Source organism: Dioscorea cayenensis, chromosome 3, assembly GCF_009730915.1.
Source record: "Dioscorea cayenensis subsp. rotundata cultivar TDr96_F1 chromosome 3, TDr96_F1_v2_PseudoChromosome.rev07_lg8_w22 25.fasta, whole genome shotgun sequence".
NCBI lineage: Eukaryota > Viridiplantae > Streptophyta > Magnoliopsida > Dioscoreales > Dioscoreaceae > Dioscorea > Dioscorea cayenensis.
In genome coordinates this window covers 2,729,643-2,742,240 of record NC_052473.1, presented here as the reverse complement: position 1 = coordinate 2,742,240, position 12,598 = coordinate 2,729,643, and the positions used below count along the sequence as shown (strand labels likewise).

At 34.9% G+C, this 12,598-nt stretch overlaps 1 protein-coding gene across 1 annotated transcript; it reads left to right on the top strand.

Moving 5' to 3' along the window:
• Window positions 1-7,757: 7,757 nt before the first annotated feature.
• LOC120251540 lies at window positions 7,758-10,813 on the top strand. Its single transcript, XM_039260095.1, has 3 exons — window positions 7,758-7,776; window positions 8,939-9,530; window positions 9,724-10,813. The coding sequence occupies exons 2-3, from the start codon at window positions 8,956-8,958 to the stop codon at window positions 10,703-10,705; spliced, it is 1,557 nt and encodes a 518-aa protein (XP_039116029.1). The 5' UTR covers window positions 7,758-7,776; window positions 8,939-8,955; the 3' UTR covers window positions 10,706-10,813.
• The last annotated feature ends 1,785 nt before the right edge of the window (window positions 10,814-12,598 follow it).

The following is a 12,598-nucleotide window of genomic DNA, read 5'->3' as shown; positions in this document are numbered from 1 at the left end:
GCTAACTTCGTCTCTGATCGGTGTTCCTTCGATAATATTATAGCGGTCTAAGATATTGTGCATATGATGGAAACTGATACCAAAAACCCCCCAAGGATGTTAATAAAACTAGATATTGAAAAGGCTTATGACACTGTCAATTGGAGTGCAATTCTTGCTGTTCTCGTCTGCATGAATTTCCCCTCTCTCTGGATATCTTGGATCTCCACTTGTCTCCGCTCTTCTTCTTTCTCTGTTCTGGTTAATGGTTCTTCCTCTCCCTGGTTCTCCTCATCCAGTGGAGTTCGTCAGGGTGACCCCATTTCCTCCTATTTATTTATTTATTTTATTGTCCCAAATCCTCTCTTCTCTCCTTAACCTTGGTCTCGCTAATAAAATGATCCCTGGTTTCAACTCGACCCTAATTCATGACTTCAATCATCTCATGTTTGCCGATGATCTCATTTTAATTACTCAAGCTTCTAGGAGTGCAGCCTGAAACATCAATCTCTACTTAGCCTTTTACTCTAACATCTCAGGACAGTGTCCCAATCTCTCCAAATCTCAAATTTTCTTCCCAACCTGGTGTAATAAACATATCTCTAAATGCGTCTGTTCCATTTTAAACCTTACTTCAGCTTCCTTCCCCTTTACTTACCTTGGGATTCTAATTTCTCCTAAAAGAATTGCTTCTTCTGCCTTTAAGCACATAGTTGATACGGTTCATCGTACTTGTGATCGCTGGAGCAACTATCATCTCTCACCAGCTGCTAAAACTATCCTGATCAATTCTTCTCTTCTCTCCTTACCTACCCATATTTTATCTGTTTATCTAATCCTTGACACCATCCTCTCTGAGATTTCCAGAGCAGTTTGGAAATTCTTTTGGAGTCATGATAGCAATGGAAAGGGCATCCACAATGTGAATTGGAATACCATCAATGAAGGTAAACCTGAGGGGGGTATTGGTATTAGGAAATTATCTCTTGCTAAATATTCTCTTATGGCTAAACTTGTTTCAAGTTCTTAAACAATGACAATGCTATTTGGGTTGACATTTTGAAATTAAAATAAGGGCAAATCAATTTTTGGAAGAATTCAACTCTCGCCAAATGCTCTTGGTTCTTTCAGAGCTTGTTGAAGACTACTGATCGAATTAAACCTTTCTGCCGGATTATTTCTATCAACCCCAACAACACTTCATTTATTTTGGATCCTTGGTGTTTTGATCTCCCTATTGCTCTTAAGCCTACATTTATTCATATGAATGAAGATTTTGAGCATCTTTCTATTTTTGATTTTATAATCGGTGATAGTTGGAGTACTGTCCAACTGAGTTATTTGTTTGGACCAAACATTAATATGCAGGATCTGCTTTCTAATTCCGTTGATTATGATTATGGTAATCATTGGATTTGGAATCCTATATCTAAACATTCCAAAATCTCCTCTTCTGTCTATAACCATCTGAATCTCAGGTTCTCTATGACTAATAATTGGCCTGGCTGGCATTTGTTATGGAAGCTTTCCATTGCCCCCCCGCGCTAAATATTTCTTGTGGACTCTTTTCCATGGCAAGCTTTCGACTTCCAACTTCCTGTATCTTAGAGATTTGGGGCCCAATAACCCATGCTCTCTATGTGGCCTTCTCGCAGAGACTATTGATCACCTTTTCTGTCATTGCACTAAAGCTCAACTGATCTGGTCTTATCTCAGCTTGAAAGTTAACACACACATTCACTTTCCCAATGGCTTTGGTTCCGACTCTTGGTTAACTGATGGTACTTATCTTGCACACATTATATAAGTTATAGCAGCTACTACTTGGTTCCGCTATGATGTCATTTTCCGCAATGCAAGTCTGAATCTCCCTATCATAGTGTGTAAAGCACTTGCTCATGTGCAGGACCATTTCAATAGCTGCAGGAGTTTACTTGGCATGAAGCTTATTCTGAGCAATTTCTCTCATTCTGATGAGCTTTTCCTCTTTGTCCATACCAGCACCAACCAGCACACAAAGGTACGTTTTGTCGGATTCTTTATCTCTAATGCTAACTTTATTATCTCTATTGCAGGTTCCTACTCTCAATCTATGGATGACTCCTCCTTGGATGATCTCTATGCTTTAGGTGTTGCGCTGCATGCCGCGTTGGACACGCATTACTACATCAAGAACATTTTTGTTGACACACCTACATCTCTTAATGCTATTATTAACCCCGATCCTGTCATTACATGGTGGTACATACCTCAGATTGACTTAATCAAGTATCTTTTGAACATCCAAGGATCACCTGCCAATCATTGTATACCAGGGTCTTGGATGCTTCCTGCAATCTCTCTTGCTACACTTGGATTCAACTATACAGCCCTCAACCTCTTCTTGTTTGGAAGAGAACTACCTCACTGGTTAATGAAGACGTTCACTGCTTCTGGATTTGTATTTTAGTTTTTCTTGGTTCCTATTTTCTTGTAGTTTTTGTTCCTTTCCTTTCTTCTTTAATAAAATAGCCCCTGGGGTTCTTTCAGGGTTATTGTGCAAACTATGGTTTCATATTCCAATGTAATTGTTTCTAGCTTTGGTTACATCTATTATTATTGAAATGAGTTTTGACTTGATAGAGCTATACAGTCACCACTAACTGGGTAACAATGTCACCCACCCACTCCCTTTTCCCCATATCTTAAAGTGTTCTAGTAGCATGACTTGCATTGAGCTTAGTAGGTAAAGCGTGACTTGCTAGAGGATACCTGGGTTTGGTCTGTTAAGAGTGTTTATTTGTGTATAGCCAGGATCCACTTGGACATGCCTCTCTTGTGGTCTTCACCTTTGTTTTTGTTTTTGGTACTTTATTGTTCAGTGTATTTTGATTTGTTCATGAATTGCTGCTCCATTATTTTATTTTCCTTCTCTTGCATTTTGTTTTTATTTATTGTCTTGCACTGCATGATTTTTTCTTACTATATTATTCGGGTGTTGGATAACTGTGAACAGGTGAACATGTTTTCTCCTACCAGCTCTACGTCGATTTGTGTTCAGGGAACTGCCTATACCTCTCCTCAAATTGTCACATGCTTGTCTTGTGGGTAGGGGCGCGATAGTGATCATGATATTTTAGGTCAAAAAACCATTTATATGGTCATAATAAATAATCCCTATCATTGATGATCAAAGACTGAAACTCGTATGATTAGATAATAATGAGTCATGCTCGAACACAGCAAACACCATCGATGTATCTATGGCGCATGCTCAAAATATTTCATAATGTTTAACAAGAACAATTTTTTAGAACATATGTCATACAAATCATTATGAATCTTTAATCTACAATAAAAAATTCTTTGATTTACATATTATTTCAGTGTACAAGTACTAAACTCTTCTGTATAGTTTTTACTACCCCATAATGAGTAAAACAATTAATTTAATAAACACAAATTATATCATTAAAACTTATTAAAATACTAACACAAATTTAATATGAATTTCAAATTAAATCTCTATTATTAATAATAAAAATATATAATATAAATGAAATGCCATAATAGAAATTTGGTCTCTACTCAATGATATCTGGTGAATGATTGGGGACTGAACAAATGGTCCCCACTCAATAAAAATGATCCTTGCTCATTAAGATCATGTGAATTGATAACTTAAGTTCATGCCAAATTGGTCAACTAACGTACGCCAAACCAAGTCCCACATTACTACCAAAATTGAAGTTTATTGCCTACATATGGAAATCATGTGTGAATTAATTTGCCATGAAAATATGGTATTAATTGTTCTAATAACAAATTATACATCACAGACAAAAACCTATGTGATTGGATAATATGGAGTAATGCTCGAATATACCAACACCATCTATGCGTCTATTGTTCGATTGATACAATTTGTTAAAGCATATGCACACAAATCCTCATGAATCTTTTAAAGATTCTCTAATTTGCGAAGTATTTAAATCTATTGTACACTTCTCATTATTCCATAATTTTGAGTAAAAGGTTTAATTTAATACACATAACTATATTTTTAAGAATTTATTAAAATATTGACAAAGGTTTTATATGAACATTAAAATAAATATTTATTATTAATAATAAAAATGTATAATATAAGTGAAATGTCCTCATATAATTTTTTTTTCATTGCCATTTAAGGGCATACTCCCAAGAAACTCATGGTTAGGTGTGCTTCCAATGGCATATACTACTCCTGGTCTCATTGTCAACGAAAACTAGAAAATTGGTGACTACTCATTGATATCATGTGAATGATGTGGCCTGAACTTATGGCCCATGCTATTTAAATTGGTTCCTGCTCATTAATATCATATGGATTGATAGTTTTAAGTTCATGCCAAATTGGTCCACTATCATTTGCTACTCCAAGTCTTACATCGCAACGAAAATTGAAATATTTTTCTCTACTCATGAAAATCAACTGAGGATTTGCTTGCCAAGAAAATATATTATTAACTGCTCTAATAACAGATTAAACGTCACAACCACAATATGATCATGTTTTCTCAGGTCAAAAATCACTCATATGGCCATAATAAGTAATCACAATTATGGGCAATCAAAAACTGAAACCCGTGTGATTGGATTATAACAAGTCATGCTCGAATACCACTAACACCATTGATGTATCTATAGCACATGCTCATACTATCCGGTAGTGTTCTACTGACGCCGCATTCGGATCATTATTGGTAGCCGCCTTACCAATGAACTACTTACCTGGACTAGCAACGACGCAATTATCAGGGGCGCGCTCTACCACTGAGCTAATAGCCGTAGAAAATTCATATCTGGCACTTGATTGAGGAGGTCAATCTTTCACAATTTTTGTTTCATTCGGCTCCTTTATCCTTGCATTAGATATGCCTTTGATCCGAATGGCGGTTATTGGTCTGAAAGATCTTTGGAGTGGGTTGAGAGGAGGATTGATGTATACCTTTAATGACTAATTAAATATTTTTTTATTTACAAATTATTTATATCTACAAGTACTAAACTTATCTAGTGCACTTCTCATTATCCCATGATAAATAGAATGTTTAACTTAATACTGATATCTCCTAAAATAAATTACTCAATGGTATTGTTTTTCTTTCTCCGTCTTCTTTTATTTTTATATTTTATTCTTTAAACAGTTGTATGATTAAAAAAACTTTGTTGATAAGATCCATGACTAAATTATCTTAAATAAATTTTAAATTTTATGAGTATTTTAAAGCAAACATTATAACAAAAAAACATGGCAATTTAGATAGGCCTTCCACACACCCATGTCGTTGTATATTATTGAAAAGGCCTTCACTTTCATACACATTAAACAATTGAATTAAAGCCACATTGGCATTTGGTATTTATATATGCACATTATTTACATGGGCACACGATGCTATCTTTTGTCCATTTCCAATCTTATTTTGGATGACTTTAAATATTTAAATTAAAACTAATTTGGCATTTAATATTTATATATAAACACTCAGATGGGCCCACACTGCTATCCTTCGTCATGCCCGATCTTATTTTGGAATCACCTTAAATAATTGAATTAAAGCCACTTTGGTCTGTATGACTACGTTGTTTTCGTTCTTTCATACTGTTAGTTCCGGCAATGTGGTTTGTGATTTAGTGAACACTCACAACACTCAAAGAAAAAAACTCACACAAACCAAGCAAGAAGGAGACACACAAGATTGGTAACCCAGTTCGGCGTCCTCTCGTCTACGTCTGGGGGGCCAAGCCCGGAGAAAAATAATCCACTAAAAGAGGTGAAAATACATGAGTACAAAACACTTGTCACTCACTCACTCAACAATAATGAGTACAAAACACTTGTCACTCACTCACTCAACAATAATGAACACTACCCTCTTTAGATTGTCTGGTGCTCACACACTCTCCTCCAAGAGTTCCCCAAGAGTCACACCTTACAATCTACGAGCAAGGTAACTTATATAGACGCCTCAACGTCCCAAATATAGCACATACCTCTTTTTAGAATCTCCGCGCTACTAATTTAAAAACTCGCTGAAATTAGTCATTTGCAACTCCCCGTTGTAACATGAATTGCAACATGGCCCTCGATCACGACTTGACCGAGTTATGGTTACGCTATGAACGACCTCAAGACCCATCAACCTCCCGGTCATGCTTAGTCCGAGTCGATGCAGACCCAAATCTCCCCGATCTCGATCCGCCAGAACTAGCCTCACCTCCTCGGGCCTCCTCATCACGCAGCCCCTCGCAGGGCGCACGTCCTTGTGCGTCTTCATGAAACTTGCCAAATTCTCCTAAATTTGGTCTTCAAAGATTCTCCAAACTTGATCTTCAATTCACCCAAGTTTGGTCCTCAAATCTTGCCGTTAATAGACTTCAATGATTCTTCAAGTCATATCTTCAATTAATCTTCATTCACACCATGAATAGATCTTTCCTTAATTAAGCTCCACCATATTTAGTCTTCAATCAAATCATCTAAATATGGTCTTGATATGATCTTGTCTTCAAATGTAATGCATTGCCAAAAATAACTCCACCAAGATCTTTAAGATAGCTTCACCATGATCTTCAGGATATTTGGTCACATGTTGTAGACTTAAAAAATATCTCCACCATGATCTTCAAGATATTTGCCTTGCACTCCAAGTCTCCTTGTCATGTCACCATGCTTGCCACATCATCAATTATGCTTTGTCACCTTGGTTGCCACGTCACTTGGTCTAGGTGTCAAATCATGCCAATAAATAGTGCGGTTGCACTAACACATACAATTAGTTCTTAGTGCTATGATGGTGCCTATTCATCATCAAATCATTTTGTTTTCAATAATTCAACAATGGTAATACATATTAAGAATTGTAAAAGATTTGTTAATATTTCTATTTTAAAACAATTATATTGTCACAAATCTAGAGTAAATTTTTAGGGAGGTTGTCTAACTTTGGTCGGTTTCTTTTTTATAACCCAACTATAATTTATATCAAAAAAGTCACCCAAGTTATGTATGCGTTACCAGTTTGATAGCTATTTATTTTGAACATAAATTTTGGGCAAATAAAGGCATGTAACTTCTAGCAATTGCTGTTTAACTCCATTCTATTGCATTTTCTTAAACATTCAGTTGGTAATTTAGTAAAGACAAATTGAACATATAAAATCCTATTCCCTCCGTAATCCGAAGCTGTTTTCGTAGCCATTATATATAAATAACGATGGAATATTTTTGTAGTAGTTATTCCGTTGCCTTTTCATATATTTCTTGTAGTGTATATACACACATCTATATATTTAACATTTCCTATATAATTTAATAATTTATATATTTTGCACTTAAATTTTCCCAAATTGTAAAATTAATTTATTTTAGATATATATAGTTCTATCTAGTTTGTGGTAATTAAAGAGATCTTTTCAATAATAATTTAATGATACAATACCGTATGCATATATATATACATATATAAGAATCACTATTTGTCAAGATATTATTGAAATGGAAAAAAATCCATTCAATGTATATGCATCCTTTTATTTTGCATGCGGGTATGTAAAGAAAATATAATTTAATAACAAAAAATTAATGCTTGGTGGAATTGAAATTATAAGCGTTTGGTCACAATAACACACTACTGCAGAGACAGACAGCTTTTAATGGGGCCGGCCATTTTCAAAGCAAGACAAAGACCTTCCCAATCGTCCCTATAAATAGCGGCTGACCCTCGGTCTTTCACTCATAGCCCTCAATCTTTATAGTTTTTCTTGAAGAAGGTAGATATATTTTTCTTCCAATGCTAGTTAAATCTCTGGAGTTCTTTTTGAAGCCTTTTTTATTGTTCTTTTTTCTAGTTTAGTATGTAGTGGCGGTTGTCATATGCTCGATTATCATTGCTTCCCTGATGTTTGATGTTCTTACATATGTTTAAATTAATGCTTTGCATTGATGTTCCATGAAGCTTTGATGAATATCTTTTTTTTTTTTTTGAATAAAAAATATCTTTTTGTTAAATTAGAGATTTTTTTTTTCAAAATATCTGTGAAATGCTTGTTTCTTTTTCTTTATATTTATTTTTCCCCCTCATTTGTTCCAAAGAGCCTTCATCAAATATACTGGTCAGTCAACCATTGGATAGCCCAACGGTATGACACCAAAGTGTAAGAAGGGAGGTCATGAGTTCAAATCCCTTCCCGACAGTACTATTCCCTGTACTGTCTATACAGAGTTCATCCCGGGATTTTTATATTATTTTTATACTCTGCATATACTGTACATCTGGGTTTTAGTACTATTTAATACTATTTATATTCATAAAAAAAAATATTTATCGCCTATTATTTAAAAAAAATATATGATGGTCATTTATTTCCAATATATGTGGCTCTCACTTAACAAAACACCGCCATGAAATTTGGTGCTATTATATCTATATAAGATAATTAAATGCCTCTCTTGTTAAATTAAGGGTGTATGCTTTTCTTTCTTTTTCCTTAAAAAATTATTCATTTCTCTACTATTGTTCATAGCAGTGAAAGAAAAGTCGGATACTTTTGCCTGCCTTTGATCGCAGGTTTTAGTTCATATTTCAAACTTCAAGTTGACCTATATTGTTTTGAGAATTAAAAATAAGATAATGCTATAATATTCTTTTTTGAAATAATACTCCTTGCCAACCTTTTTTTTCTTTCTAGCTAATGGATGTAAGCATGATCATTATTTTTGTGAAAATATTATTACGGTTGTCCATGTTCTGGCAACTGTTTTTTTTTTTACTTCCTGTTGCAAACCTTTCATTTCATGGCATAAATAGTTACACCAGTAATGATACAATTTTAAGATCTAATATTTGCTCAAATAGGATTTTCACCAAATTTTGATTCATTTCTTAATTTAGAATCAACTTAATTTCAGTATTTTATTAATTTTGAGTTACAGCTGAGAAGAGAAACTCAATGTCTTTCCAACCAAATTCATTGTGGAGAGGTTGCGCAGCGAACTTCCAACAACCTGTTAATAACACAGATGAACATGCGGCTCAATTTTTAGTTGAGACAGTTTATTATTTCAATTGCCATGTTCAAGATCCACCTTTGTCAGACATTATTTACAGAAGTAGCGACGAAGAACATGATATTCTTCACCATGTCTTTCGTTGGGATCTTACTCCCTACCAAGAGGTCTTTATGAATGGATTTCAAGCGAGGCGTCAAGAGAATACTACTGATAATGTTTATTATAATCTGGATCACTATGTACACCATGGTGGGAGACCCCTTGATTCTAGACGGCCAGCCACCCATACGTTTGTTAGTACTACACGTAACAGTGGATGGCATCCAAGCGTTGAGAATGGTGCTGAGAGGGAAGTATTTAGATATGAGATATATGCTCCTGGTGGTATTGATGTTGCTGAAACTCTTGGCGATCGTTATGGATACCCTTCACAAGATGAGGTCTGTTTTGTTGCTGGCATTTCTCGTCAATATATTCGCTCTGCTCAACGGTTTAGACTTGTTGGTGATGGAAGGTAATTATATTACTTCCTAGCTTGATTTAAACCCAATTAATATTTGTCGATCCATTTAATTTGTTCTCTGATGCATTTCAATGTTTTAATTTTTTACTTACATATTTTGTAACATTAATGATAGCTTATTATCCCTATATATATATTTAAACTAACATATGTATAATCACTTCATCAAAACAAATAAATACAGGTATACAAGACGTGAAAGAGTAGATAACCGAATAATACTAAATCGGAACTTTAATCCACAATCAAGTCCATCAAGATTGCTTGAGATTCAAAGGCCAGTATTTGATTACAGGGATGAAGAACGTCGTTCTAGGCCTCTAACGATTGTAATTTTTCCACGTGAGTTCTCGCAACAAGTGGAACAATTAGTGTCTAATGCTACAGATACTTTTGATTGGTATTCAAAAGATGTGTCTGGTGTACAGAGCTACATCGATGCCGCATTTCGCTCAGTAGACTCAGATGAGGCATTTCTTTTCATGAAAGATGAGTATGTGCGACTTGACTATGCTCCGGGTACCACAGATGATAAGATCTTGAATGGACCTCTCCTTATTTCTGATGGCTTTCAATCACTTCAAGGAACAAGTTTTGCAGATTACGGAATAGATTGTGCTTTTGCTCATGGGAATGAGGCATTTATCTTCTCTGGGAATCTTTGTGCAAAGATGCATTTCGAACCAGGAACTACAAATGACATGATAACAAAAGGGCCTATGACCATTACAAAGATGTTCCCTTTTTTTAAAGGTACAGTGTTTGCGGAGGGTGTTGATGCTGCATTTGAGTCATCAAAGGAAAATGAAGCTTACATATTTAAAGGCAGCCAGTATAGCCGTATTAACTTCGCTACTTTCCGCCAAATCGACAGCCATTCTATCAGTGGAGGATTTCATCCTTTAAAAGGTACCATTTTTGAAAGTGGGATTGATGCAGCGTTTGCTTCACATTATGACACAAATGAGGCCTACCTATTCAAGGGAAATAAATATGCGCTTCTCCACTTTTCTCCTGGCTCAAATACCGACTACCTTATTGGTGGTGTGAAAGAAATAGCCCCTAATTGGCCCTCTTTAGCTCCCATCTTACCTCGTGCAAATAGGGGTTTGGATATACATGATCAAAATGAAGCTAAAACAAACCGTGATCATGATGAACTTTAATCCAGAACCAATTAGATATTCTAAAGAATAAAGTGATATTTACAAGGATATTTTTTCTTTTTTATTAAATTATATTTTGTGTATTTTGGTTTGTTTTTTCCACCTCCACTGGAGCTATGTAATTTTTTTATTTACTATTTGCATGTTTGTGCTATTTCATGTTGATTTTTTTCCTTTAATAAACTTTTGGTTTATCCACTCCTTTTACTTTAAAAGAAAAAAAATAATGCAATTGCAAATTCTAACTTATGTTTGGTTGCACAAGCATTAAGACGTTATTGTCTTTGGAAAAGTTATGAAATATTCAGGGCCATAGCCCTATATCTAACTTGGTACTATTTGCCTCTCACCTCTGCCCATGTTTTGCGGGCAGTCTTACCTGTAAATAGTCAGGGCCATAGCCCTATATCACCAACAAACCCAATTCACTGACCCTACCACCAAAAGGCTTATGACCAGTACACCAACCACAGGCATCAACCATCCAAAGATAAAAGAAACAACATGTCTGATGGCTGTAATTCATATGACGCTCGTAAGCAAATACAATAGTCTACACAAAGAATATACACAATTTAACCAAACTGGTTTTTCAAAGATACAACAAAACCAAATCAAACATACAAATGAAAAGGTAAAATTAATGACCAGCCTAAACGTCCAAGAAAGATAAATTCTCGCCTACCACAGGTTATAAATCAATTTAACAAAACTTCTTTTCCAAAGATACAATTTACATTCAAAACCCACTTTTTGAAAACCCTTCAGCAAGCCTATACCATACCAAAAAGTATTTTTCAAGAACCAATCCATTGAGGAAAACACCTAAAAGGAAACCAATATTCATAACACAAGATTCCCAACATGATATATATATATATATATATAAGTAGGATGTATATAAAACAAGTAAACTATGCATATTAATCGTTCCCACCCACAGACTGTGTTACTTGTCCATAGATTCCTTGCCCTTGTCTAAGGTCACACCTACTGCGACAAGTTAAATCAACAATAAAAAGGAAGTCAAAGCTTTTCAAATGAAATAAAATAGAACATGCCACCCTAATACGCAATAGAGCCCCTAGGATTCGCAAACCGACCTCTAAAAGAACTCAAATGAACCCATGAGCTAACCTCGCTCATTTACTCCCCATAGCCATAGATAGAACAGGGTTCTCCAAGAACCTTTGGCTCTATGCAAGCCCTAACTATACCGATGAAGAATCAACTTCAGTTCTTTGCCAAAACCGAGAAATAACAAGGGATTCAAGTCCATTGTTGCTCCAGCCTTGTCTAAGGCTAAGTTCCTCAAGAAACTTCTCAATTTAACTCGAGAAATCCAAACCCAAAGGCTAGAATAAGACTTACCCTTAAACTCGAAGAAATAAGCCCCTATCATCTATTCTGTCAAGGTGACATAGTAGATCAACGACTAAACCTTCTTCTCCCCTAAGCTACTACCACAAAAAACACAGATTTTTTTGAATTTGGACACATTCATTGGTTTTTTTTTTCCATTTTTCTTGACACCTTTGTTTTTTTGGATTAGATTAGCACACTGAGAATTTAAACAAACACTATAAATTAATTTGAGGAGAAAAATTTATTTTCAAACACGACTTTTAATGTAATTTTTCTCTTTCTCTAGTCAAAGATGTTGAGGATTATTTTGTTGGGTCTTTATTGGTTTTTGAAATTCTTTTTCACTTTCACTCTTTGGTTATGTTGGGGAATTGGAAATTTTAATAAGTAGCATAAATTAATTTTGGACAAAGCTTTGCTTTAGGAACACCACTTTTAATCTAATTAGTCTGTATTTTAAGTCAAAGATATGAAAGATTTTTTTATCGGTTGTTCTTAAAAGAATATACTATTTGGTATAAATTTTTG

What these genes read in the sequence shown, in the direction of transcription:
- LOC120251540 (XM_039260095.1), top strand. Translation starts at nt 8,956, where the DNA reads ATGTCTTTCCAACCAAATTCATTGTGGAGAGGTTGCGCAGCGAACTTC. An exon ending in AGACTTGTTGGTGATGGAAG is followed by an intron (nt 9,531 to 9,723) that starts GTAATTATATTA and finishes AAATAAATACAG; the next exon opens with GTATACAAGACGTGAAAGAG.